We start from the raw sequence: 26,335 nt of genomic DNA, 5'->3' as shown, positions 1-26,335 counted from the left end.
GAGCGAGATCGGAGAAGATACCAGCAGTGGCCATCTATGATACACAAATATGGCAGGCAGCACCACAAGCAGCAGGAATCATTGATACATCCTGCCTTAACAGCACCCACACCCTGGTGAGTTCTACATCACCTGGAACTTGGATGATCTCCATTCTATCCAGCAAAGCAGGTGGGATGGTGGCAGTCGTGTTGGCTGTGGCGATGAAAAGTACTTGGGACAAGTCAAAGGCTACGTTTAAGTAATGGTCTGTGAAGCTGTGGTTTTGCTCAGGATCCAAGACCTTAAAAAGCAAATGAAAAAGATTTGCAAATTTAATTCCTCTCAGAAAGTATGACCATAGTTACAGATACATATGCAGTTACATTCTCTAACAGTTATATTTAGTTATATTTTAGAAGACAGTTGGCGGGAATTTTTTTTTAAAAAAAAAAATAGGTAAAGGACCCCTGACCATTAGGTCCAGTCGTGACCGACTCTGGGGTTGCAGCGCTCATCTCGCTTTATTGGCCGAGGGAGCCAGCGTTTGTCCACAGACAGCTTCCGGATCATGTGGCCAGCATGACTAAGCCGCTTCTGGTGAACCAGAGCAGCGCACGGAAACGCCGTTTACCTTCCCACCGGAGTGGTACATATTTATCTACTTGCACTTTTACGTGATTTTGAACTGCTAGGTGGGCAGGAGCTGGGACCGAGCAATGGGAGCTCACCCCGTCGCAGGGATTCGAACCACCGACCTTCTGATTCGCAAGTCCTAGGCTCTGTGGTTTAACCCACAGTGCCACCCGCGTCCCACAGCTACACTTAAAAAAAACAACTTTGGCCATCAAGGAGTGGACCCACAAGAGGGTCACACTAGTGGCACCACAAGCTTCCTCTTTTTTATTTCTGTCCAAAAGAGACCAGGGTGTGGGAAGAGGAGAAGGAGAAAATGAAGGCATAAGTACACTTCCCGCTTTTATTTTATTATTTATTAACAGCCATCTACACAACAGTCTGAAGGTGATATACAATAAAAACAGCAACAACAACAAAACCCATTTAAAACACAAAGAACAGCCAATACAGTTAAAACAAAACTAAAACAACACAAAATAGATGCTCATGGCAAAGACCCATTTCTCCAGCTGGGAGAGCCTGTCAGAACAAAAATGTCCTTCCAATTGTTTTCAGAAAGTGTAGACAGACGGTGCCTGTTGTATCTTGACAGGAATGCTATTCCACAGAACAGAGGGAGGCGCACCAAATGTATACAGGTTCTCCATTTCTTTCACTGCTGTTATTCCCTCATGACACATTCCTCAGAATTTCAGTTTTATAAGGATGGGAAGAATTCTCTGCTAGAGCTCCCTAAGTGCCACCACCTGAACTTCAATTCCCAGAGCTCTCAAGGCAGAAGAGAGGCTCAGGGAGAGACAATAGATCAGTGGTAGATTAGTAATGGAACGCATGCTTTTCCTACAGAAGGTCTTCCAGCTTGATGTCTAGCATCTCCATTTAAAAGAATAGACATGCATGGTGCTTTGAACAATTGCAATATGCCATATAAGTGCAAAGTATTATCTTAATCTCTGATTCTATTATTCCCTGGTTTGTAGCCAATGTTAGCTCCACTCCGAGTAAACCCATTCAGATGAATGGACATAGGCCATTAATTTCAGTGGGTCTACTCTGAGCTGGTTACCTCCCATTATTATTATTATAATTATCATCCTATCCTGGTTGAGAGCAGGAGAATCAACAGCCAGTGAGAAGGTAGGAGTGAAACTAAATTGCACTTGTGATTGGATAGTAGACCTGCCCATATAAAGTCTAACCCTGCCCTATTTTCTGAGTGTGCTCAACTGAAGGAAGTGGAATGGGCAGAAGCCAAATGAGCGGAGTAAAGGGTGAGCAACGCTCCAAAATCCAAGTGTCAATAATCAATTGCTGTTTTTTAAAATGACTTTTAAATGGGTACATGTGAAAATTTAGGGTGAAAAGGGAAATTAGAGCGCATCGGATCCGAGAAGCTACTTTGACTGTACACAGCTAGGAGGGACGCAGTTAAGTCACTAGCTCTTATTGTGGTTGAGTGCTTGCAAGCATGGATCTCTGTTGAGGCTATCAAGAAGGACACAGCAGGGTAATTTACCATCCATTAAAGGATGAGCCAGTGTCACTGATACAAACACTGACACTCCAAGCACCTCCCTTTGCTTATTTCTCTGTCAAACAGCCACCAAGCAAAATTGCCACTGTCACTTGAGTAACGGGATGTTAATTAAGGATAAATTAAAATGGGCACTCCACTCTGGTTCCTGCTGCGTTTCAAGGTGAACACTGGAGCTTACAAGCACTCACAATATGACACTTGTTTCAAGCGGTCACTTGGTGAATTATTTAGGAGTGTGGGGCCATTAGGTGGCCGATGGCACAAGGACTTGCCCGTTTAATTCTAGGCACGTTCTCAGAGCTGACCTTCACATCACAGGCAATGTTGGGAGTCTAAGACTCCTGCGTGGAAGATATGCTGCACCTTGCAAATAATTAGCAGATTGCTTTGAAGAGAAGCGCCACTTCCAGAGGGGTAGTTGTGGTTGTCTGCGGCAGCCCAAACATGTGTTGAGGCACCTTAAAGAAATGCAGCATCTGAGAAATTGCAAGTTACGTGAGCCTGCTTTTCTGGAAATCTTTGCACTATAATGCTTGGATCAGTCTCAACGTTGCTGCAACCCAGTGATTTGGGCTCTGTTTTCAACATGCGTGTTAGTCAAGGCTTTTCTCTCTTATTTTCTCCCCTCCACCTTTCCTTCTCTCTCTTTTCCCTCTCTCGTATCCTTTCTGCAGGCTGGGTAGGTAAATGAGCATATGCTGGTGAGAGGGCAAGGATAGGGAATTTTTTAAAAAAAGTAGATCCTTTTGTTTAAAAACACTGATATACAATTTAAGTACATTTTAAAAATTTTTTTAGAAGAATGGGATAGTGGAATTCTGTACCATTCCTGATGAGAACAGAGTTTTGTTAATGTATAAGGACTTATTTATGCAGAGAAAAAGGACAAGTAAAAGCTAGGTTTGCTGGTTAATTTGGGATGTGTTTGTCCTGCACCTGCAACTGGTTTAGGGTGGCCATGCACCCAGAATTTCCCAGACACAGCCGGGATTCGGCCATGGGAAACTGCCTGGGTGGGAATCGCTTAAATGTCCAGGGAAATCCGGACATATGGCAACCCATGTCGGTAGTGTAGATTTTGGCAGCTTTCCGTTAAAACAGCTCAAAAAAATCCTCTTTTTTGAGATTTTGATCAACAACTTTTGTGTCCGGATTTCCACCTTTCGAAATATGGCAAGCCTAAACCAGTTATGCATGTGAGAATGAGTCAGCAAGCATGTGAGAGTGACTCAGCATAATCTAAAGTATAAATATACTTGTGTTTGAAGCAAGTTTGCTCTTGGCCTTTGCCTTTGGCCAGAGCCTAGTCTGTGTTGGAAAACTGCAAGGAGACTGGAAAGACTGCTGTAAAGACTGTATACTACACCAGTACATAACTGCTAAGATGTGGAAGTTCATTATACTGTCAGTAACGGAACTGACCCTAACCAAACTGTCTGATGCTTTTTTCTGTTCCACTGGCACAGTCCACTGGCGTGTTGAATGGGCACTCGGTACACGCCTCAACAAGTTTACATTTTCAAAGGCTCTCCCACATTAAACATTACCTGCACTTGGTAAACTCACACACCAGAGGAGAAGCTTTAGCATAGGTGTGGGGAAACTTTGGCCCTTCGGATGATGCTAGGCTACAACTTCCATCAACTCCAGCAAGCACACCAGGAGGGCCAGAGATTCCCTGCATAATTCTCTCTCTGGTTAATTACTACTAACCATGAGGACTGTATTCAGTATTAAGAGGTGCCATGGGTCTAAATACCAATTGCTGGGAAACATGGGAGAGAGTGTGACACTGTGCTCATGTTTTGCTTATGAGTTTACCAGAGACTTCTGGCTGGCCACTATGGGAACAGAAGGCTGGACTAGATAGGCCTTGGGCCAGATCCAGCATAGCTCTTCTTATGTTCTCTTATGATGCAAGTTGACTATAAGGAGTTTTTCTCTGTAAAGCAGCATCCAAAATTATGAGCAATCCACACACACACAAAATATACCTGTAATCAGAGTGGATACCACTCAGAATACTACCGCGTCATTTTACCACCTCATGTCAGGTATTGTGCAGAACTGCCCTAAGAATCCCAGGCTTTGGGGCACCAAGATAAAACACTACCGTACATGCTTCTGCAACTGCTTATGCCCACCTAAGGGCAGGTGGATGACAAAAACTTGAAATAAAATGTTAAATCTATTCATAAGGCACTGCTGCTCTTCACAGTGTTTGCAAAAAGAACTTCTTAATCATTTCCAAGCTTTCTTTTGCTTTCCTGAGTTGCTGCCAGAAGCATCAGTTAAAGCAGAAGGCAAAAGCCCAACTAATGTAGTACAGAGGAAACAGCAGAATGATGCTGAATGAAGGAAACAAACAAACTGTCTTTATGGAGGTGCATGGCACCAGTCATCTTTAAAATAAGATCCGTTTCCTAAAAAGCAGCACAGCTTTCCAGAAAGCAGCCTGCAGTATCCATTACATTCCAAAACAACATTCTAACTTGAAGGAGTAGGGCTGGCACTCAAAGTGAACATGCAGTGCATAGAAAAGAAAATCCTGTAATTAATGTAATGAGGGAGGGGGATTTAATTTGTGGGTGTGGCTGAAGCAGAGTTCCAGCATGTCTGAAGTCGAGCACCCTCCATTTCACCAAAACAAAGACTCACTAATTTCTGTACGCCTTGGAGCGGGTTGGACAACCCTTGAGTTGGTCCATGCCGTATACACTGGGCTGTATATTAAGATAAGGCTTCAAAGGAAAACTGATTTTAGTTTCTTGCCCTAAAAAATAAGGAAAGTCGCTTGCGTGTGCAAACCTAATTCAGTTAGTGAGATACTTGCATAGTCTAGTTTTACTATATGATAGTGCATTTGAATGGAAGGCAGTTCTACAGTACTCTCCTATAACTGATGAAAGACCAGTGCAGAAAGGACAATGTGATGTTGAGGAAGAGTTACTCAGCAGGGAAGAGGGCTGGGGAAGAAGGAGTGTGAAGTACCTCTGATCCCACCCACTGCCATTTCTGGCACAGGCTGTCAATTTTCTGAAGATTAATAACAGTACAGAAGAGCAAAAAAAGTTAATATTTATCTGGAGGCCTCCCTTCCTGCCCCTTCCTGCTGCTTGGCTGATCAATGACAGGGTAGGTTGTTGGCCATGTAAGATTAAGCAGTGGGCCAGAAGCAGCCCAGGGGGTGTATGCTGCACAATTTCTGAACAAGAAATGCAGAGTGGGGAAACATGTTTTGTGGAGACTATGCATATTGACTGGAGAATATTTGCATGTTACCCAGAGAATGTACAAAATTCAGCTGAGATATGCACATTCCTCGAGGCTATTCCATAGCTGGAAAATGTGCAGAATTCAATTGATAGATATACATTTCCCAAGGCCTGCTGGAGATTATGTATACAGATGGGGAAATGTGCATGTTTCCCTCTTCATGGAAGGATTATATGCATATTCTCCATGAGGGCTGGTGAATGGGCACAGCGACTGGTTGTTGTGCACATTAACTACTCAACTTGCATTCCCCTTAACATACACACTATCTAAAATTAAGGGCAGACAGAGGATCATACAATGAAGCTCTTGTTATATAAACCTTGATATTTGTGGTTTCCTAGGTATCGAAAGGCAACACAACTCCCCTTCCTTAGTCACCTTCACTCCATCTACATAGAATTCTGTGATCCACACCTGTCGGCAACATCACACTCAGCTAGCACCTTTCTTCCACCACCCTTCCCTTGAACTCTAGAGCTCTTGCTTGGCGCTTGATAAATTATCAATGTGGCTTTGACATGAAAAGTTCTCACATAACACATGACAGGACCTCTGTGATGCCAAGCAATTGCATGCTGCTGTCAAGATAATTTATCCTTTCCATTATGGCATGAATACATCCCTTTTGCTTTAGCGACTTGACTTATGGACCCAGAAGAGTGCTGCTAATTAAAATTATATATCACACGTACACACAGAGAGTTTGGACATTTGTCAAAAATAGAAAGCCATCTCACTTAGCTTTCATTGCTGAAACTTAAAATATATATATTGAAGAATGAGGTAAATATGAGTAAGAGAGTGAGTTGGGGGGGGGACCTCTAACCCCACGTGAATCTAAAATAGTGTGGAAGCTTCTACTAAGGGAGTTTCTTCTATCTTGTGCTGCCACTGACCCATTTTGAAATCAGAGATAAAGCTATAAGGAATGTCTACAGCCTGCTTAACAGAAAAGGCTTGTTGCATTCACTGATGACTAGTGGAGGAGAGGGTGGGGGATTAATTATGAAAATGGTGCTTGGATTTCAACAGGTAAGACTGGGAAGCCTCATCATTTAAAGCAGGTAGCCCATCTGTCGTAGGAAAGCAATAGGCAGCTCTGACAGACATCTGTTGGCATTGCTTAACCTCTTCATGTCCTCATTTGAAACCAAAGCTTGCACACTTCAGTCCTCAGTGGATGGAAGCCCTGCTCTACATCCCAGTCCTGACGCAAGGGCCTCCACCAATATGGCCCCAGGCTCTGGTATTAACTGCTGCAAGATGCCTGGATGACCCTTCTTTGGTGATAGAGCATCAAACATTATTCCATCAGGCCTTTGGTGGCATTTTTTATTTTATGTCATTTGGCCAAGGGTAGGGTGTTTGTGGCAGCCTAGATATTGTTTGCACTGAAACAGATGCATTGGAGGGGGTTGGAGTAGATTACCTTGGGGTTCCTTCCACCCCTGCAACTCTAGGGTTCTGTACATTGCTGTGAGTTGCCTTGGGGTTTCGGTCAACAGTTTGGTCAATAAATGAAACTTACCATATCTGGTGAAGATTAAAATGTAAAATGATCAAAAGCACCAAAAAGAAGAGCATACATGGTAATGGTAATGAGACTCCTGGCCATTAGGTCCAGTCGTGGCCAACTCTGGGGTTGCGGCGCTCATCTCGCTTTACTGGCCGAGGGAGCCAGCATACAGCTTCTGGGTCATGTGGCCAGCATGACTAAGCCGCTTCTGGCAAACCAGAGCAGCACACGGAAACGCCGTTTACCTTCCCGCCGGAGTGGTACCTATTTATCTACTTGCACTCTGATGTGCTTTCGAACTGCTAGGTTGGCAGGAGCAGGGACCGAGCAACAGGAGCTCACCCTGTCGCGGGGATTCAAACCACCAACCTTCTGATTGGCAAGCCCTAGGCTCTGTGGTTTAACCCACGGCACCACCCACGTCCCTTAAGAGCATACATAGTAAGGGTGAAAGGGAGAGTTTTTATGTATTAAAAACCTCTTCTGTATTACATTGTTAGGGGAAGTACATTATGTGCAAAGAAAAAAGATATTTTCTCTGGGGATCGCCTGTTTGTGGAATGCTTTCCAGAGGAAGATATGCCTGGCATTGGCCCTGTATTCTTTTCAGCACCAGGTTAAATGTTTATATTTGCTTAGGCATTTTGTATTACCTAATCTTTCCCACGTGACCCGGAAGTGTCTGCGGACAGCGCTGGCTCCCGGCCTCTAGAGTGAGATGAGTGCACAACCCTATAGCCTGTCAAGACTGGCCCGTACGGGCAGGGGTACCTTTACCTTTACCTTATCTTTAGCTGGTTGAATGGTTTTGATTTCACTGTACCATTGGTTTGTGTTATAATGTTTTTGTAACTTTAAATTTCTTTGTATACTGACCTTTGCACTTTTTATGGAAGAGTGGTTTCTAAAGTTTTTAAATAAATTATTATTACTATTTTAATTAAGCTCCTTCATTTCCACAGCATACATAAAAACCCCAAGAACACTTGGTGGCCTGCCCACTTGCTTTTTGCTTCGTATCTGCCTACCAAGGTTTTCCATCGAGACACACTTGGAACCTTTTCTGTCTCCTCCGACCTTCAGTGGGGTCATCCAAATATAGAACAAATGTTCTCTTGTTGATGGACAGTAACTGGAAATAGGAAGACGTTCTGCTTTGCTCAAGCAACACGGCACCTCAGTCCCACCATCTGAACTACCAACGTTACCCAGCAATGGACAAACTGGGTCTTTCACCCTCCAGTGTATAGGGCAGGGAATATTTGGGAAGGACCATAAGTCCTTTCAGTTTTATCACAGAGGGTTGAAAAAAAGGAGCCCCAGGCAATGCTGGTGCCAACATATCTGGGGGATCTTGTTCAATGCTGGTGTCTACAAAACGAAACATTTCTTCAGCCCTAGAATACGAATTTGTTCCTCAGTGAGAAATATTTCAGCACAATTTAAGGAATGGCCCAGCCTGAGGCAGGGAGCTTTGAGCTGATGGTGGACTCCATCTCCCATCAGCACCAGTTAAGAACGTTGATGGGAGTTGCAGTCCAGCAAGATCTGGAGGGTCACACGTTTCCCCAACGCCAGGCGCAGCCCATGTTAACCTGCCCTGGGAAGCTTTAAGGATAAAAGAAACTCAGGGATGCCTTGAGATTGTAGTCATAGAATCATTTCATTCACAATCAAACTAACTGCAATCATCCAAAGCTAGATAGCAACCTCAGGTTACACAAAGCCAGCCTTCTCTTGTCTTCAGTCACACTAAAAAACAAGAGTTCTGCCACAGTACTAGTACAATGCAGGCACAGCACTTGGGGATCCTCCATACTATATGAAGACAAATTCCTTTGCACAGCCTCTGCCACGGCAAAGCATTTGCCATTCTGCAAATGGAGCCGGATCGTTCTGCCTGACTTCCTTCCTGTTGTTGCATGTTATAAATAAAAATGCCTTTTTGTAAGAATGTCAGCTAGTCCCACGGCAATCAGATGAAGGATCCAGCAGCTGCCCAAGGACTCTCCCTTGTGTTGTTGTTTTCTTATCTCAGTGCTCCAAAATAGCTACCAATCTCAACATGCCAGAAAGTATCTCTGATATCATCATAACACACACACACACACACACACACACAAATATATTGAAACAAAGCAGCCAATTTACTTTCAATAGCTCTTCAAACACACAGGGCCCAACATATGGATGCAACACTGGCTTCATGTTAAACTTGATTAAAGGACTGGAAACCAGCCTCAAGAACACAGTCGAGTCGCCTCATATGATGGGGTTATGTTCCAAGGGTAGCATGCCTATGTGAAAATTGTGTATTGCCAAAATGACCTCTTCATGGCTGGTTACTGTCTGGCAAGCTCCACTGGGACACCCTTTCTTGGTGTACCCACTGCCTCTCCTCACTCCTCCACCTGCAAGGGAGGAGGACGGAGAAGGGCAGAGAGAGAAAGCATGGCAGATCAAAATGGCTGGAATAGATCCTGGAATGGAGATGCAGCCAAGGGCATACAGTTGAAATTGTGTATTATTATTTTTTTAAAAATTGAATTTATATACCACCCCATACCCAGAGGTCTCAGGAAGTTTATGTGACCTGACTATATGCCCCTGTCCCTACAGCACCCCCCTTTACCTGGAGCAAATCTCCACCCCCCACCCCCTTAATGGTAGTTAAGCCATTGACTCCTGATGTTAACAGCAATGGGGCTAACCGGAGTTTCCCTTTACCCTGGATCTGAAGCCCATATCAAACATTCAGATTAATATGCTGTCAAAAAGCAAGTCACTACTTTAGTTTTTGATGCAGAAGCACACAAATCCCCAGTTGTTAATACAACAGTTTTATGACTACCAGAACCTGGGGACAAAACAACATGAGATGGTTCTTGTTCACTCCCTGCTAAAGCATCTACAGTGGTACCTCGGGTTACATACGCTTCAGGTTACATACGCTTCAGGTTACAGACTCCACTAACCCAGAAATAGTGCTTCAGGTTAAGAACTTTACTTCAGGATGAGAACAGAAATTGTGCTCCGGCGGCGCGGCAGCAGCAGAAGGCCCCATTAGCTAAAGTGGTGCTTCAGGTTAAGAATAGTTTCAGGTTAAGAACAGACCTCCCGAACGAATTAAGTACTTAACCCGAGGTACCACTGTAGTTGGTAACTGAGGGGAAAACAAGATGCTGAGCTAGACAGACTTTGGTCTGGCCCAGGAGGGCTCTTCTTATGCTCTTAATCATCAAATACCACAGTTATTAAGCAACTGATGGCTCCACATACACAAATGGAATTGGCTTTCTTATTTTTTTGTCCAGTGTTATTTCCATTTCCAAAAGCCCTACACTGTGATCAGGAAAAATGATATCTCCATTTGTCAAGCTCAGAATTAGAAAGCTGATCTGAAGAAAAAGGTGAGCTACATGCAACAGAGAAGGAGCTCGTTTCACTTCTTACCTCAAGCAAAGCAGCCGCAGGATCCCCCTGCAGGCTCTTTCCAAGCTTGTCAACCTCATCGAGCAGGAACACTGGATTGTTAACCCCAACAGTCTTCAAGCCATTGATGATCCTCCCAGGCATGCTGCCAACGTAGGTGCGCCTTGTGGGGAGCAAGGGATGAGGTTGAAATACGGAACAGCAAATTGGAAGCAAATTGTTTTATGTTCTCTTTCCAAAGTCACCCAAAAAACCCCAATCAGCTAATCATCAGCCTTTTGCAACCTGTTGCTCTCCTTCGTCCCCAACCATTAGCCATACTGGTTGGAGTTGATGGGAGCTGCAGTACGTCTGGAGGGCTCTAGGTTGCAGAAGGCTGATTTAGATATTGGCTGTGTTCTGATGTTTAAAATCAACCAAAGCCAAAATACAAAGAAGCTTCAGACACACACACGCATATGGGTCCCTACACCTTTTGAACAAATAGGGAAACAAATGGCAGGAAGTTACAGTGAGCTGCCCTGTTATGTCTGGCTTGAGAAGGGCGTTTAATGGCTTCCAATGAAACCTGGAAGCCAACTTCAAACTATGGTTTCCCATTTGGGATCTTTTAGAAGCCATGAACCATATTTCCTGGTTTGGATGTGCGCCAACAGAAAAAGTGGAAGCTGTGCCTGCAGGGAGGAGCCAACAGGGGGTGTAGAAATCCAAAACAAGGGAGGGGCAGAGTTGAAAGGAGGGACGCTCCTGCTACTAACCCCAGGTGAGCAGGCACACGGCAAGCTCTGCACCTAGCCCTTCTATTTCAAATTCATCGCTGCTAAATTAGCCAGTGTCACACAACCCTCAAGGAGTTTTACATGATACCGCGGTGCCTTTGATGATTCTCCTCCTCCTACTGCCCAGATACTGCTCAAGGCATCTATGAATCAAAAGGTTTTAAATGGCATTCGTGGAGCATGGTTAGGGAAAGGCCCTTAATCAGCAAAACATTTCGCCTGAATATCAAGTAGCTGGAGAGAAGCTTCAGCCTCCAGCGTTGAAACCAAGGGGGCAGAGGCATGATCCCCTTGACTTCTTCACTCACCCTTCCCTCGGGCCCTGGATTCTCAGTGCTCTGCCTCCTCCCTCCTCCCACCACCTCCCTTGCCATGGTGAGTCCTGGAAAATGTCAAGCAATAAGGAAATAGGTTTCTTTCTGCACTGGCCTGGCTGTTTACAACCACACACACACCAAAAACCTTTGCTTGGAATCTTTATGTTGGTACTATTCCCAATGAAAAAATAAACTGTTCACCCACACTGCATCCAAACTCTAATATTTCCACTGTCTCTCCAAAATAAATAAAAGTATTTAATACATTTAGACAATTTAAAGGAACAGACTGTGAGCAAGTTTCTAAGCTCAAAGCAAAATCATTTAGTTTCTGCTTCTGCATGGAGGTGGGGATTCTTTGATCTGGAAAACAATAGTAATCAGAATTAGACTCAGTAGCCTGTAATGACACTCTTATTTGCAAGAGATCTCCATAAATGGATGGCATCAGCTCTCTCTCTCTCTATGCCTGTAATTATCCTAATCTTGAGGACTGGTACTACTCTAGCCATATTAAAGCACTACATTGGCCTGAATCAGATGTTATGACTAAACCAGGGTTTGGTTTGTAGGAATGTGCTGGGGGTTCATTCTCTCCATTTGTCTCCATACCAATTCCCTGCTCCGTTTCCTGGTTAGTGGTAAACACCATTTGCCAGGGCATCCAAACTGGGAAAAGTATGGATACAGCTATTATTTACCACCAAACCAAATCTGAAAACCCACTTCAAATTACTGCTTTCAGTTTCTGGTTTGTAGAGAAACTCTCTGTAGCTTGCTTGATTTGGACATCACGGTGAACTACAAGTAAAAAGGGTTGGGGGGTGAGACAAACGAAGCCAGCCTGAGAGTCTGCTCCAGCTGGACAGCTCCCCTACCCATCACAGGACAAGTCTACCATCAGCCACCCAGTGGGAAGGATCCTGATCACTATTCACGTATTGCTGCTGCCTATTGCAGCTTTTAAAAATAACAAATGCCTCGGAAATATCTGCACCATGAAAAGCAAGAAGGTTGGGTAGGCCTAAAGGGGGTGTACAGGGGGTGGGCGGAAGACAGATGAACAGTGGGCCCATTGGCAGTCATTCACAGAACAACTTTAGCACACACAAGTTCAAAGGAATTTGCTCCCTTAAGTCAGTTCCACAAAAAATAAAAAATCAATGGGACTTCAAAGTGCTTAACATCAATAGAACTGTGTTCCTGGAAAGTCAGCAGGATGCAGTGGACACAGGGTTGGACCTTGACCAGGGAGATCTGGGTTAAAGTCCTTGCTAAACCTTGGGCCAGACACATAGGCTCTCTGTCTCTCGGTGTAAATTACTTCGCAGGATTGTTATGATGATAACCATTTTGGAAGGGGAAATAACAATTTTGTATGAGGTCTCCTTAGAGGCAGGGTGGGATAAAAATGTATCTTCTACCTTTATACAAAGCTGATTTGTTGAATCAGAAATTTAAATAAGGAGTCTTAATATATTGGCACAGTGGACTTGATCCGTATCTTAATTAACCTATGCTGATTTCACTTTTACCCAGCCAAATAAGGAGATGCCTGACTGTGTGGCTTTCTTCCAAAGCCTCTGAATCTGCCCCCAGAGTATTTCTTTTTAAAGAAGGAAGATATATGCTAAGAATGAAGCAGAAATTCTGAAGCTGTCGCCAGTTCTATTTTCCCAAATAAGCTTGGTCTCTAACATGATGGGGCAAACTTTTCACACACAAGCACAGAACAGCTGCCCAGTGAAAGCAAAGGACAGCTGGAAAGTGTCAGTTTGGGTTCTCTATTACGAGACTAACTTTGTTTGCAGAATGGAAAACAGTAGTGAATCCTCGGAGCCCAAATGGAAGGCAGATTCACATGCACGGCAAACTCTAAGCACGTGAGCTGCCCTTACATGGCAAGTTCTGGGTGTTCCCTTCTTCCCATATCTGAATATCACATGAGATGGTACTTAAAAACACACACACACACACACACAACCTCTGTGCAACACAATGCTATAAAGAGCTCTCATTTCCTTGTTGATACTGTCATTCACAGTGCAGATTTAGAAATAAACCTCATCAAAAATGCTAACTCAGTGAAGATCCAACCTATCTTTTACACAAAAGAGGGAGAGCAAGGAGAAAGCAAGCAGATATCATGTCTTCATTAGCGGATGAGGGAATAAACACTTTGTTTTTACTTTATTTATTTTGTTTATATCCCACCTTTTCTCCAAGAAATTTAGGGCAATGTGCATGATTTCTTCCCAGCCCCTCCATTTTATCCCCATAATAATCCTGAGAAATAACTGAAGCTGAGAGTAATTTCCCCAAGGCCACATAGTGAACTTCACAGCTGAGTACAGATTTCAACCCAGCTTTCCTTGAGAACTATCCCAACACTTCCAGGAATCTGGCTTATGCTGGTGTCAGATCACTGGTGCACTTAGCTCAGTACACGGATACACCTAGCTCAGCTCCTAAACATGTAAACTTCTCTCCAGGGTTCCAAACAGATGCCGCGGACTGAACCTGGATCATCTGCATGCAAAGCATCTCCTCTAACACTGAGCTACAAGTCCTTCCCCATATACAACACACTGGCATGGCTCTGGCAACTCTTCTTTCACTTTTGGCAGAATCAGCTGGGTTTTCTTAGAGGCTAGCTTTGCGCAGGAGTGACACATATAACAAAAACAGGTCGAAGGGTATCAGCTGGTCTTACTGCTTATCAAACTCGGTTCTAAAGAGGAATTCTGGTGCTGTCAGAGCACTGGGTCACAAGCCAGAGACTGCTGTGAACAGATCAATGGTGCACAGTGAAGCGACAAAGTCTTCTCCTGCCATCTCCCAACAGCAGACTCAAAATTGTTTGCTGCTCTTAAAGCTGAACATTTTTTTAAGGGGGCTTAACGAAACCCAAAAGGATACATGTGGATGTGGGGAAAGAGAACTCCCAGAAAAAGCCACAAGTCCTTTGTGGGGACACAAAGGTGGAGAGCTATTTATTGCACTGTGCTCTCTTAAAACTTTGCTAGCATGTGTTCTGAAACTAGCAGGCTTCAGCTGGAAGTCCAAGCTGCCACTCTCTTCATAAAAATATGTTCCCTTCACACTTCCTAAACATTGGACAACCTCTAGTGGTTTCCACGTGAACAGCAGCATTGCTGTTACCACTTTGGTAGAGCACTGTCAACAGCAGAGAGAGATAAATTGTAAGGTTTGCCTGCTTCAGCCCCACATCAATGGCCAACATGGGATGAGAACATCATATCACCTAGATTTAGTGCTTGATATATGTAACAACAGCAAGTCAGTCCCTTAAGGGGGGGACGCTTGGCCACTCCCATGTTTAGCATGCTAAGGAATATGCTGTATTTGGACGTCTAGAAACGTCAAAGTATATTCCACAATGCCCAGATTGTGCAGGAGGCCTCCTCAAACACACACAGGAGGCTGCAATGACTAATTGTGTTGTCGGGGCTTATTGTATTAATCCAATTATAACAGGTGGTGGAAGCTGTGAAAAGAGCCTAACAAAGCTAACTTGAAGCGGAGTGATTTGCAATCACCTGGAGGATGTTCTGTCTTGGTGTCTTGATTTAGATGCATGGAAAAAGCAGGTTGGCCAGGTCATGAAAACTGCACAAAAATGTATGCAGGACTGCCTACAGTGCCATTCTGAAAGTCTATGTGGGGAAGGACTAAGGACCTTCCATTGCTTGGTAAAATTTGCCTTTTCATGTTGCATAAACACACCATTTCCCAAGAAACTACCCACAGTAAATTCAGGAATTTGTATTCTAACAGGCCCCAGATATATGACTAAACAGGAAGAACACATTTTGATGTATGCTTTCCCAAATCATTTTCTTGAACATAAATCTCAATTTGCTAGGCAACTTTGGCAAAGCCCTAAATTTTATTTGTTCATTTGAAGTGTCCCATTCCAACAAAGTACAGAATGGCAGTTGTCACAACTTGTTGCAGACAGTCAATCACCACCTTCAAATCTCCTGTAGCAAATATGTTTCCGCTACTCTTTTTTGCTTGATGGTTTCTTAATGGCCCATTACCAAACACCCTGAGGGTATATTCCTCTACTACTAGCCACTACAACTTGGTCCTAAAGCTGGTTCCTGCCTAGCCTTCTTCAGGGCTCTCCATAATCCTGGAACCACATTGGTATTTATTTTTGAAATGAAAGGCAATATATAAGTCATCATTGCCATCAACACTGTTTTTTTAAAGAAAGGGAGTTCTATAACAGGGATCAGCAAACTTTTTCAGCAGAGGGCAGGCCCACTGTCCCTCAGACCTTGCGGGGGGCCAGACTATATTTTTTTTTGGGGGGGGGGGGAAATGAACAAATTTGTATGCTCCACAAATAACCCAGAGATGCATTTTAAATAAAAGGACACATTCTACTCATGTAAAAACATGCTGATTCCCGGGCCATCCATGGGGTGGATTTAGAAGGCGATTGGGCCGGATCCAGCCCCCGGGCCTTAGTTTGCCCAGCCATGTTCTATAAACTGCAGGTGGAAGGGAACCATCTTAGAAGAGGCACCACCCCTTCAATGACACCCACAAAAGGGGATGCCTCTTCGGAGAAGGGCCTCCTGCAACATATGCATGCACAAAGGAGTTTTAAACACAAAGTTATGCCCATTTCCTTTTCAGAACTGTTTTTGTAGTCACATGCATATTTAAATTGAATCAATCTGTCAAACCCCATCTGACTAGTTGGCTATCATTTGTTTGTTTCGGTGGCAGGACTGACTTCCAAGTATCTCACCCACCTTTCCATACACTCCTGAATTCAGTTTCGTCACAATCGCCAGTCACTTCCGAACACTGACTCCGGACAAGTGCATACCAAAGTCTCCCAGTGAGGGTGGGATACAATATATCAAATAAGGCGCAACTTCCAAAGGTTAAATAGGATGAACAGATGCTGTTTTTGAATACTGCCTTTGTGTACCCCACTATAAATAAATAACATTATCTGCATCTATATTTACATGTAAAGAAACACTCAACCCTCCTGAGACATTTAAGATTCATTTTCAGCCTCCCAATTAAAATTGTTCCCCATTTCTGCAAAAGGAAATTAACAGCACAATCCTATGTGTATCTACTCAGAAGTAAATCCAGTTGAGTTCAACAAAACTTACCTAAGCAGTCTTAAACACACCCACTAGAGGAAAACTCTGGCTGAAAACAGTGTGGCTTGCTTCTGTGAGTAAACTTGCATAAAGGTAAAGGTACCCCTGCCCGTACGGGCCAGTCGTGACCGACTCTGGGGTTGCGCGCCCATCTAGCTTAAGAGGCCGGGGGCCAGCGCTGTCCGGAGACACTTCCGGGTCACGTGGCCAGGGTGACGAAGCTGCTCTGGTGAGCCCGCACCAGCGCAACACACGGAAACGCCGTTTACCTTCCCGCTATAAAGCGGTACCTATTTATCTACTTGCACTTAAGAGTGCTTTCGAACTGCTTTCGAAACTTGCATAGGACTGCACTATAAATTAAGACCATTTGTAGCAGAATGTAAGGATGCTGACCGTTAATTTTTCCCCTGCTGCAGAGACTGCTCCCTGGGGGGGGGGGGGGGGAGATGTATGTAGCAAAGCAGACTTCCATAACCTGAGCCAGATGCTTTGGACTACAACTCCCATCAGCCCCAGCTAGCAGAGTGGTGCTGGCTGGGGCTAATGAAAGTTATAGTCCAAAACACCTTGAGGGTACCAGGTTGGAGAAGGGGCTGTTTGTAATGCATGAGTTGCAGTGTGTCTTTCTCCATTGGGAAGACAACAATGATGTCAAGGTAATAAAAAAAAGGGGGGGTGGCAGAGCTGGGAACAAGCTGAAAACTCATCTACGGTTTGTAAATCACCACTTCGCAAACGGAGCACTAAAGATACCTGTGTCCTCGGATATCAGACTGGTCACACACTCCGCCGAGGGCAATTCGGTGGAACTCTCGGCCCAAAGTCTTTGCCACGGATCTTCCCACACTAGTTTTTCCAACCCCAGGAGGTCCCACAAAGCAAAGGATCGGGCCCTTCAAGTTGTTCTTAAGCTGTCTGACTGCCAAATACTCCAACACCCTCTTCTTCAACTTCTCCATAGCGTAATGGTCATTGTCCAGAAGAATCCTGGCTGCACGGATATCCAGGCGATCTGTTGACCAAATGTAAATTGTGTTTAAACGCCAAGCTTAAGCGTCTCTGCTGGTCAAACAGCCACAATAACGTATAACCCTGGTAACACCACCAATATTCTTTCCCTTTGCATTTTTCAAACAATTTGTAGTAGCCATAGTCTACAGAAGCATAGAAGACTCCCTTTACCTTTTGTACTTTTGCTCCATGGCAGTTCCACCATCAGTTCCAAGTAATTTCTAGTTAAGGCATATTCTGGCATTGACTGAGGCATTTTCTTTAATCTAGAAGAACAGATAAAACTGAAATGTGTAATTTAAGCATATTTGTTCCTAAAGATGTGTGCTCATCAGTTCTGTATTTTAAAATCCTAGCAAGTAATCTGAACATGCTAAGCTTCACTTGCAACTGTGCTGCACATGTTTAACTGTTTTTAAAGCCACAGTTACTGGATTCATCCCCTGATTCACTTTGTGTTCCCATGATTTTGCCTCTTCTCTCAAGTATAATTTATCAGCCATATGTGTGGTTCCCTCCAGATGATTTGGACTACAACATCTGTAAACCATGAACCTGGGCCACACTGGCTGGGGTGGATGGAAACTGGTGTCTGAAACAGCTGGAGGGCACTGGCTCCAGAAGGCTGGATTACGACGTATTAAAAGTGTGGCATTCAAGAATACAGAAAACATGAGAAGTCAAGTAATAGCTTCAAAGATTGTAAAACAGATTTTAAAATCAGATTTTAAAACGTTACAAACTGAGAGCTTAAGAATCTAAATAAACTACCTACCTCTTAACCTCTTTTACACACACTTTTAGAGCCTGCTCAGGCATACTGGAGGTTCGAATTTTCTTTTCAAGGATAACAATATCGTTGTGGTCTTCATCCTCCTCTTCGTCTTCAGCAGTGCCTGGAAAGTGGGTGATCCTTCGAATGGGACGTATCGCTACAACCTACAAAGTTTGAAAGGCTCAACGACAGCAGGAACTTTCTCTGTGTGAGCTTGTGGCTACTGCACTAAGCAACCAGTTACCCAATTCATTCATTCACTTTATTAAAAGATTTCTATACCACTTTTTATTCACAAAAATAAATATTAAAGTGGTCCACAAAATAATAAAATGAAACAAAAATCATCAGTGGGAAAATCAGTAAAAACCATAATAATGACCTGCTAAAATTTAACTGCTAAAATTGTTGCTATTTAAGGATGTTTTAACTGCTGGCTTAGTGATCTGATAAAAATCACATGGCTTTATATTCAGGTGTACGTAAGCCACCCTGGGACCAGCTGATAAATGCCGATGGAAAATAAATAAATATTTCATAAAATACATTTAATAATGCTTTTGTCTTTATCACCTACTCTAACATTATGTCAGCCTCCATACAAAAGCCTTAAAACACATTATTTAATTATAATAATTGAGAGATTACCCTTTTGTCATCATCCTGTTTGGATTTTCTAGTTTTCTGAAGTAGTTTCAAGCCTTCAATCTGCCTAACAAGCAATGGTATGGTCATCTTGAACCGTTCCTCCAGCCCAACAGCATCTAAAATCTAACAGAAAGGCACAACATATTAGGTGTTTTTCCTCACCTACTACAGTTTCCAGACTCTCTCCCAGAAAATACATTTGCTCTATCTGAAATGTGTCAGTGCCGCTGTATGGAAAAATCAACAGGTGGTTAGCTTCAAGGAACGTATCAGAATGCTTGCAAGGGGATAAAGGAGCAAGGAAGCTATGTTGTAATATGGAGATGCTGAAATGAAAACCTGTCTTGTCTGCTGATTCTGTTTTTTAATCTCATATGTATCTCTGAGTTTAGCCACTGTGTGTCTGCCTAGTGCAGGGCTGGGGGACCTGTGGCTCTCCAGAGGTTGCTGGACTGCTCCCATAATCCCTTCCTATTGGCTATACTGGCTGGGGCTGATGGGCATTACTAGTCCAGAGACACCTGGAGGCCCACAGGTTCCCCTGCTTTACCTGGAGATTTAACCTGGGGCCTTCCGCGTGCACTTTACATATTCGCCATTCCTAGCAGTAGGGTAGCGAGACTTCCCCTAAAGAAGCAGAAAAACCTATAACCCATGACCCCAAAAGGAATGCGCTATACTTAATGTACAGAACAAATCCACTTTTATTTCTTTATAAACAATGCATTGCTTAACTCCAATCGTCTCTAAATGGTTTACAACACAAAAATATAAATCAGTTAAAACTGTAAGATCACACTACAATTTAAAATGCCTGCGGGAATAAGAAAAAACATTCAATAGGCACTGGAAGTTCAGTAGGGAGAGAGCCTGTCTGGCCTCAGCTGGGATTTCCATAGAATTGGGCCCACAATACTAGGGAGAGGGAGTGTTTGCCAAAGACATAAGTTTAGAACGGATGTTCCATGTCAAAATGTATGAGAACAGTGTGGTTTTCAGGATGTAGGCATATACCACTTTATCACCAAAGCTACACATTGTGATAGTTTATACATTTTTTTTATTTATAGCAAAGGGCTCGAGGCATTTATTTCTGTGCCAGCATACTCTTGCTTCATCCTTTTGATAGATGGAACACTTGGAAACTGAGCAGAGTTGACTAGAACAGGAGACACTCTTTTTCTTTGTTCAGTCTGTGCAAAGGGAGCACACCCTACCTGAAGCTTCTCCTGGTTGCTGGTGCGGATGATGGAGGTTAATATATCTGGTAAAGCTTCCCTAGGCAGGTTGTCTAACAGGCGTCTCAGTTTAGCCACTGCAGGGATTGACATATCCAGCATCTCAACCAGCTTCGTCATAGAAAGAAAGAAAAAAACGTATAGTGAATTTTCAAACAGATATCATTTTGGATAAGCTGCACAAACCTGTACCATTACACATCTCAGAAAGGAATCTGTCTGAAACTTTCTCAATTGCAGCAGTTTAAAAAACCATTTGTCTTCAGGCAAATCTCCTTCATGGATCTACCTGAACAAAGAAGGATGATTGGCATCAAGAAGTCTGTCAGCACTGCTGACTCAAGAAGAGCTTGAGGGGCTTTTTTGCTGTACAATTTGACTGTCTTTCTGATGCAATTATCCTCAGGAGTTCATTCGCTTTGCATAACATGCACATCTATTACTCAGGGCAAGCAGTAGCTTGCAGCAAGCCCTATAGCCCTGCCAGCATGAACCACATCTTAAAACCATGTATGGAAGCACTTAGCCTATGTGCTCCTTTGCTGAGTCCAAAAGGATCAGCAAAACAAAGAGACACAAGCCTCTGTTTCTGATTATCAGGTAGGCAAGCCCTTAGGTGTCCAAAAGGATTCCCAGCAAAGGACTAACGAGAACCTTAACAGCATGGGGGATGAGGTAAGTCGCCACATACCACACAAGGAATCAGTTGGACTGAATTTTCCTATCACTTCTTAAACAGCCACCACATGAGTCCCTCTTCCTGTTAAGGGCTTTTTTTTGTAGAGAACTTTGCAAAAGCAAAAATGGTGCTTGTTGGGCCCACTAGAGATTTCTGAAGTGGTGGTTTTGAATATCATCAAAAGCATAATTAACAAGAAGTTACTGCCCCTGCTTATTCTACTCACCAATTCAGTCTACACCCTTTGCCCATCCCCAACAGCTGACCAAGCACCCTCCTTCAATACCTCAACCACCCCCACCCAGCTCACCCAAAGTCTCTCCCCTCTTGCCACAGTTGGTGTGGTCACCTACCGGCAGCCTTATAAACATGATGACACCTTACATTTTTATGTGTATAGGAAGAAATCCAACTATAGTTGGAGAGTAGACACATGTAATGAATCTCTCTTTTACAGCTTCAGAGCACTGGTCCACCTAGACAGATACTATTCATTCTGGCTGGTAGCAGCTCTCATAGATCTCCCGCTTAGTTCTGTCCTTGCTACCTGAGATACCAGGCCCCCAATGCATGTGGTCCACCAGTGAACTACAAGTCCTTCCTCTATAATCAGACGGGCGGGATACAAATAATAAAATTGTTGCTGCTGTTTATTAAATTTTTATACCACCCTTCAGCCAAATATCACAGGGTGGTTCACAACATAAAAACAGAAAGAGAAGAACATAATACGTACAAAGTGTTTATCTTGCCCTTCCTCCCTAAGGAACCCAGGGCGACAAACACACAAATTACAAAACAACTGAAACATCTAAAAGCAATTCCAGTACAGATGAAGACTGGGAAGCGTCTCTACCTAAAAGGCGAGTTGGAAGAGTAAGGTATTCAGCAGGAGCCAAAAAACATCAGAGACAGCATCGGTCTAATATTTAACAGGAGGGAATTCCAAAGGGCAGGCGCAGATTGTGAAAAGACAGACCTTTTGATAACATGGTATCTGCAAGAGGCTCTCTCCTGCAGAGTAGAGTAATTGATTGGGTATATAAGGGGGTGAGACAATCTTTCAGCTATCAACATTCAACACCCAGGGCAGTTTGCTCAGCAGCCACCATAGATCAGCATTTCCTACTTCCAGCCACCTAACCTGCAATGCATATTTATAGAACTGCTCTGAGAGCTCTCCCAGTTCCTCCTCGGATGTAGACTTGTTGGTGAACTGTTCCAGCCGATCCAGCTGTTCCACGTCAGCAACAGGGTAGGGCTTCTCCTTTACCAGTTGCAAAATCTGGAACCTGCAGAGGCCCGTTATCAGCAAAGTGTAATGTGGCTTTGGCCAGTTGCTGCCAACCACCTGGACTGCCAGTGCTGCCGTGCCAATCCTGGAAGCATTAAGAGGATGAGTTACTTGCTGTGACACAACAGGAAGTGTGCTTTGATTGGAGCAATATAGCTCCATCTCACGATTTTGTTGTTATATTGCCATTGTTTTAAAAAACTATTGTTTTAGCCACTTCGTTGTTTGCCACACTAGGATCTTTTGGCAAGACAGACAGAAGACATTTAATAAATCAAGAAAGCAGGTTTATTGACTATAGGTGCAGCTAAGATTCATTTTTTAAAAATTGAGTTATTAGACCAAGGAGTGCAACACTACCTACCACCTTCTCTTCCATCATTGTCACTTTTCTTGTGTCATGGGAATGTCCTGACCCTCGTGCCTAAAATCCTGAAGAGCTGCTGCCAGTCCGTGTAGACAATGACTGTAATATATCATTGTTCTACATGTAACAAAATGCAGCAGAATTATCCGCATGTATTAGGGTGGTGTCTTTTATTGTAAAATTACCACTGTCATGCTGCAAAGTCGGATCTGTGGTTAGGGCTTGCCAATCAGAAGGTCGGCGGTTTGAATCCCCGTGACGGGGTGAGCTCCTGTTGCTCGGTCCCTGCTCCTGCGAACCTAGCAGTTCGAAAGCACCTCAAAGTGCAAGTAGATAAATAGGTACCGCTCCGGTGGGAAGGTAAACGGCGTTTCCGTGCGCTGCTCTGGTTTGCCAGAAGCGGCTTAGTCATGCTGGCCACATGACCCGGAAGCTGTACGCCGGCTCCCTCGGCCAGTAAAGCGAGATGAGCGCTGCACCCCCAGAGTTGGCCACGACTGGACCTAATGGTCAGGGGTCCCTTTACCTTTACCTATTAGGGTGGTGTCTTTGATTGTAAAATTACTACCATCATGTTGCAAAGTCACCCCAGTGATTGGCCAGGGAGTGATTAGAGCTGGTGAAAGAGCACAGTAGAGCACATGATTTGCACGCAAAAGATTCATGTTCAATCCCTGGAGTCTCCCAGTAGGGTTGGGAAACTCCCTGTGTTTGAAGCCCTGGAGAGCCACTGCCAGTCAGTGTAGGCAACACTGACCTAGATGGCCCATGGTTTGGTACAAGGCAGCTTCCTCTTTGAACCAGCTTTGCACACAGAAGGTCCCAGTTTCAATCCTGGGCATCTCCAGGATGGGCTATGAAATACCCCCTGCTGAAACCCTGGAGAACTGCTGCCAGTCAATGTAGGCAATACAGAGTTAGATGGGGACAGATAGGCCTGACTCTGTCCAAGGCAGCTTCCTATGCTCCTATGGTGGCTCAGGGTGGGCAGCTAACAAGGCAAGTGCAGGAACAGACGACTCAACAATAACAACAACTATTAATAATTATTATTATTATTATTATTATTATTATTATTATTATTATTTACTTATACCCCGCCCATATGGCTGGGTTTCCCCAGCCACATGAGGGAGAAATAGCTGTGGCAAAGAAGGGGAGGGCCGTCGGAAGAAAGAGGGCGCGGTTGCCATGGCGACGAAGACCAGGCCCCTAACAGGCAGTGAGAAACAGTTCCCATGGCGACAGGGGGCGTGGCCCTGGGAGAGTGGGCAGCTACCATGGCAACAACGGGGGGCGCACCGCGATAGGAGGGGAAGGCAGCCATGGCGACAGAGGGTGGGGGGGGTAAGAGGCTCCCGGCGGTTGCCGTGTTGACGGGAAGGGTGGGCGGGGCTCCGACCTGTGTAGCGGGGGCAGCGCGTCGAGGTCGCTGGGCGGGTCGCTGGTGTCGGGGATGACGCCGATGATGGTGCTCTTGAGCGACGTGCCCTTCAGCAGCCGGCTCCGCACCAGCTGCATGTTCCGCGGCGAGTCTACGCTGGCGCGCATGGTGGAGCCCGGCAGCAGCACGGCCTCCGGAGTCAGCAGCAGCGGCAGCCGGCTCGGGATCTGGATAGCGCTGCCGCCCGACGACTGGGACGACGCCATGGCGAAGCGCTCGGCTCGGCGGGGGCAAAGGCCGCGTCAAGCGTTTTGCAGGCCGCGCTACGGCGGCCGGCGAGGGCCAAGCGCGCACGCCGCTGCCCCCTGCAGGCTGCAGGGAGCGCTGCGCCGTTTGTCCCCCGCGCTCTGAGAACTAGTTCATCAAAGGAAGCGAATTAAAAACGATTAAGTGGCGAGAAAAATATTCAGCTTAATAGAACCACCTGGCACTGGATACATAATGTGAAAGTTTCCTTAAAAAAAACCAAACTTTGGTCTACAATGCTTTCTTTTAAAGTACTTTTTATTAATTGTTTTGTCTTGCAATCCTGAACACACTTAGGAGACAATAAACGTTTGAGACTCGCATCTGAGTAAACTTGCATAGGATGGCACTGTTAAGAGAATGCTTAATCTCACCAGTGTGGTTGCATTTAAGTAATAGTAAAAACTCAAACCTCCATGTGTATTAACTAGAAACTTTGCAGCTAAGATTGATTTTCTAGGAATCTGCCAGAAGAAGGCTAGATCAATGAAGACAAATATTCCTTGCCTTTATCACAGGGCAGCTGTCAAGAGGCCTGCATAGGAAAACTAGCACTAAAATGTATTGAGCCAGTCCAGAACAACATAGAAATATTCATCACATAAACTCAGTTATAGTATTTCCTACCTGGACATTATTTCTGCCTGGGAAATTTGTCTTGTTTTCTCCATTTATATGTTGGAAGGGGCTTATTTCAGGCAACTTATTCTGCAGCTGAAAACTAGAAATATTTGTTCCCCTTTGAATACTTTGGTTGTCATCCACCCTGTTGCTGTGTCTACTACATCCACAAGATGTCAGGACAGCACACAAAATTCAATTTCTGGAATTTGTTGTTGTAAATAAACTATATTTTGTGACTACATCTTTTACAGCAGCCTTTATATATATATATATATATATTTAATGAATAAAACATTTCCTTTGCTTAAAACCCCATCAAATATTTAAAATATATATAGAAAATAAAGCAGTGGTTGAAAACAAAATAAATTATGCACAGGTGCATTTAGAGCTAGCTGAAATCCTTGAGTCTTAAGGGCTGCATTGAAGCTGCTATGCCACTGGAAAATTGCCATCCCACCCCCCACCCCCCGATCATCTACATTCTGAAATGTGTGAAATTATGTTTGGCAAGTCATTTAGTCGGTTTATCTCTCTTGCATTAATGACAGCAAAGTGGCACATCCCAGATTAATAGGTGCTTGTGAATCAAAAAAGCTTTGTAGCATCACTTGTTGTGAAAAGCCTCTCAGCCTCCTCTGTTCACTTTTTGAATAAGGACAGTAATTATGAAATGTTGCAAGCTTTGGGAGATTTTATCACAGCTCTGCTCGTTGCTGTGCTTGTGGTGTGAAGTGATGCAATCAACTAATGCCATTCAGCACCTGAAAATTGCATCAGTTTATAGTCTGGAGGGGTAACCTTGTTTCTCAATTGCAGCAAAAACTTCTCTCCGCCCTCAACCCCACATTGCCTATGACAAGAATGTCTCAAAATGACTGTAACTGACCAATATGAATGACCCTATGACTTGAAAACAGATGCTGAATGTACTTTTGTTACCTATGAAAAAATCTTTAAATAAAAAACAATTTAAAAAATGAAGAGTTTTGTGGCACCTTAAAGACTAACATATTTGTTATTCCTGGGATGGGGAACCTCAGGTCTGGGGGACAGATCTTTCCAAGTAGTCCTTGGAACTGTCCCCAGACTATACACCTCAGCTGTTTTTCCCACCCAAAGGGATTTATTTATTTTTTATTGTCTAGAATGTGCCCTTGTATCTTGATGGTGCCTTTTGCTTGTCTGGATGCTGAATAGAGGGGGGGAGGGTGTTTAGAAATTAGCCTACTATACAAAGGTACCACTTGCACCCATTGCCTTGCCCACTTTTGCTTCTGGCTCCACCAAAACCGTATTTTTCGCCCTATAGGACGCACTTTTTCCCCTCCAAAAATGAAGGGGAAATCTGGGTGCGTCCTATGGGGCGAAG

The 26,335-nt window shown here is 44.1% G+C and overlaps 1 protein-coding gene across 3 annotated transcripts in view; it reads right to left on the bottom strand.

Annotated features, from left to right (window-relative positions):
• LONP2 (lon peptidase 2, peroxisomal) overlaps window positions 1-26,335 on the bottom strand; it is a 49,979-nt gene that overhangs the window by 20,911 nt on the left and 2,733 nt on the right. The window contains exons 1-9 of one of the 3 annotated variants that reach the window (XM_083451865.1): window positions 24,052-24,387; window positions 22,133-22,367; window positions 20,289-20,420; window positions 19,072-19,194; window positions 18,424-18,587; window positions 17,820-17,914; window positions 17,391-17,649; window positions 10,404-10,545; window positions 133-283 (exon numbers count right to left, since the gene is read on the bottom strand). In XM_083451865.1, coding sequence (XP_083307991.1) covers window positions 133-283; window positions 10,404-10,545; window positions 17,391-17,649; window positions 17,820-17,914; window positions 18,424-18,587; window positions 19,072-19,194; window positions 20,289-20,420; window positions 22,133-22,367; window positions 24,052-24,299 — 1,549 coding nt within the window. In that variant the 5' untranslated portion in view covers window positions 24,300-24,387. Of the gene's footprint in view, window positions 1-132; window positions 284-10,403; window positions 10,546-17,390; window positions 17,650-17,819; window positions 17,915-18,423; window positions 18,588-19,071; window positions 19,195-20,288; window positions 20,421-22,132; window positions 22,368-22,646; window positions 22,744-24,051; window positions 24,388-26,335 lie in introns of those variants that run through there. The other 2 variants (XM_083451867.1, XM_083451866.1) reach the window with 2 other exon arrangements.

This window comes from Podarcis tiliguerta (assembly GCF_965153285.1).
Source record: "Podarcis tiliguerta genome assembly, chromosome: 8".
In the NCBI taxonomy this organism is placed as follows: Eukaryota; Metazoa; Chordata; class Lepidosauria; order Squamata; family Lacertidae; genus Podarcis; species Podarcis tiliguerta.
Note: the sequence above shows the minus strand (reverse complement) of the source record. Positions and strands in the feature narration are given on the sequence as shown.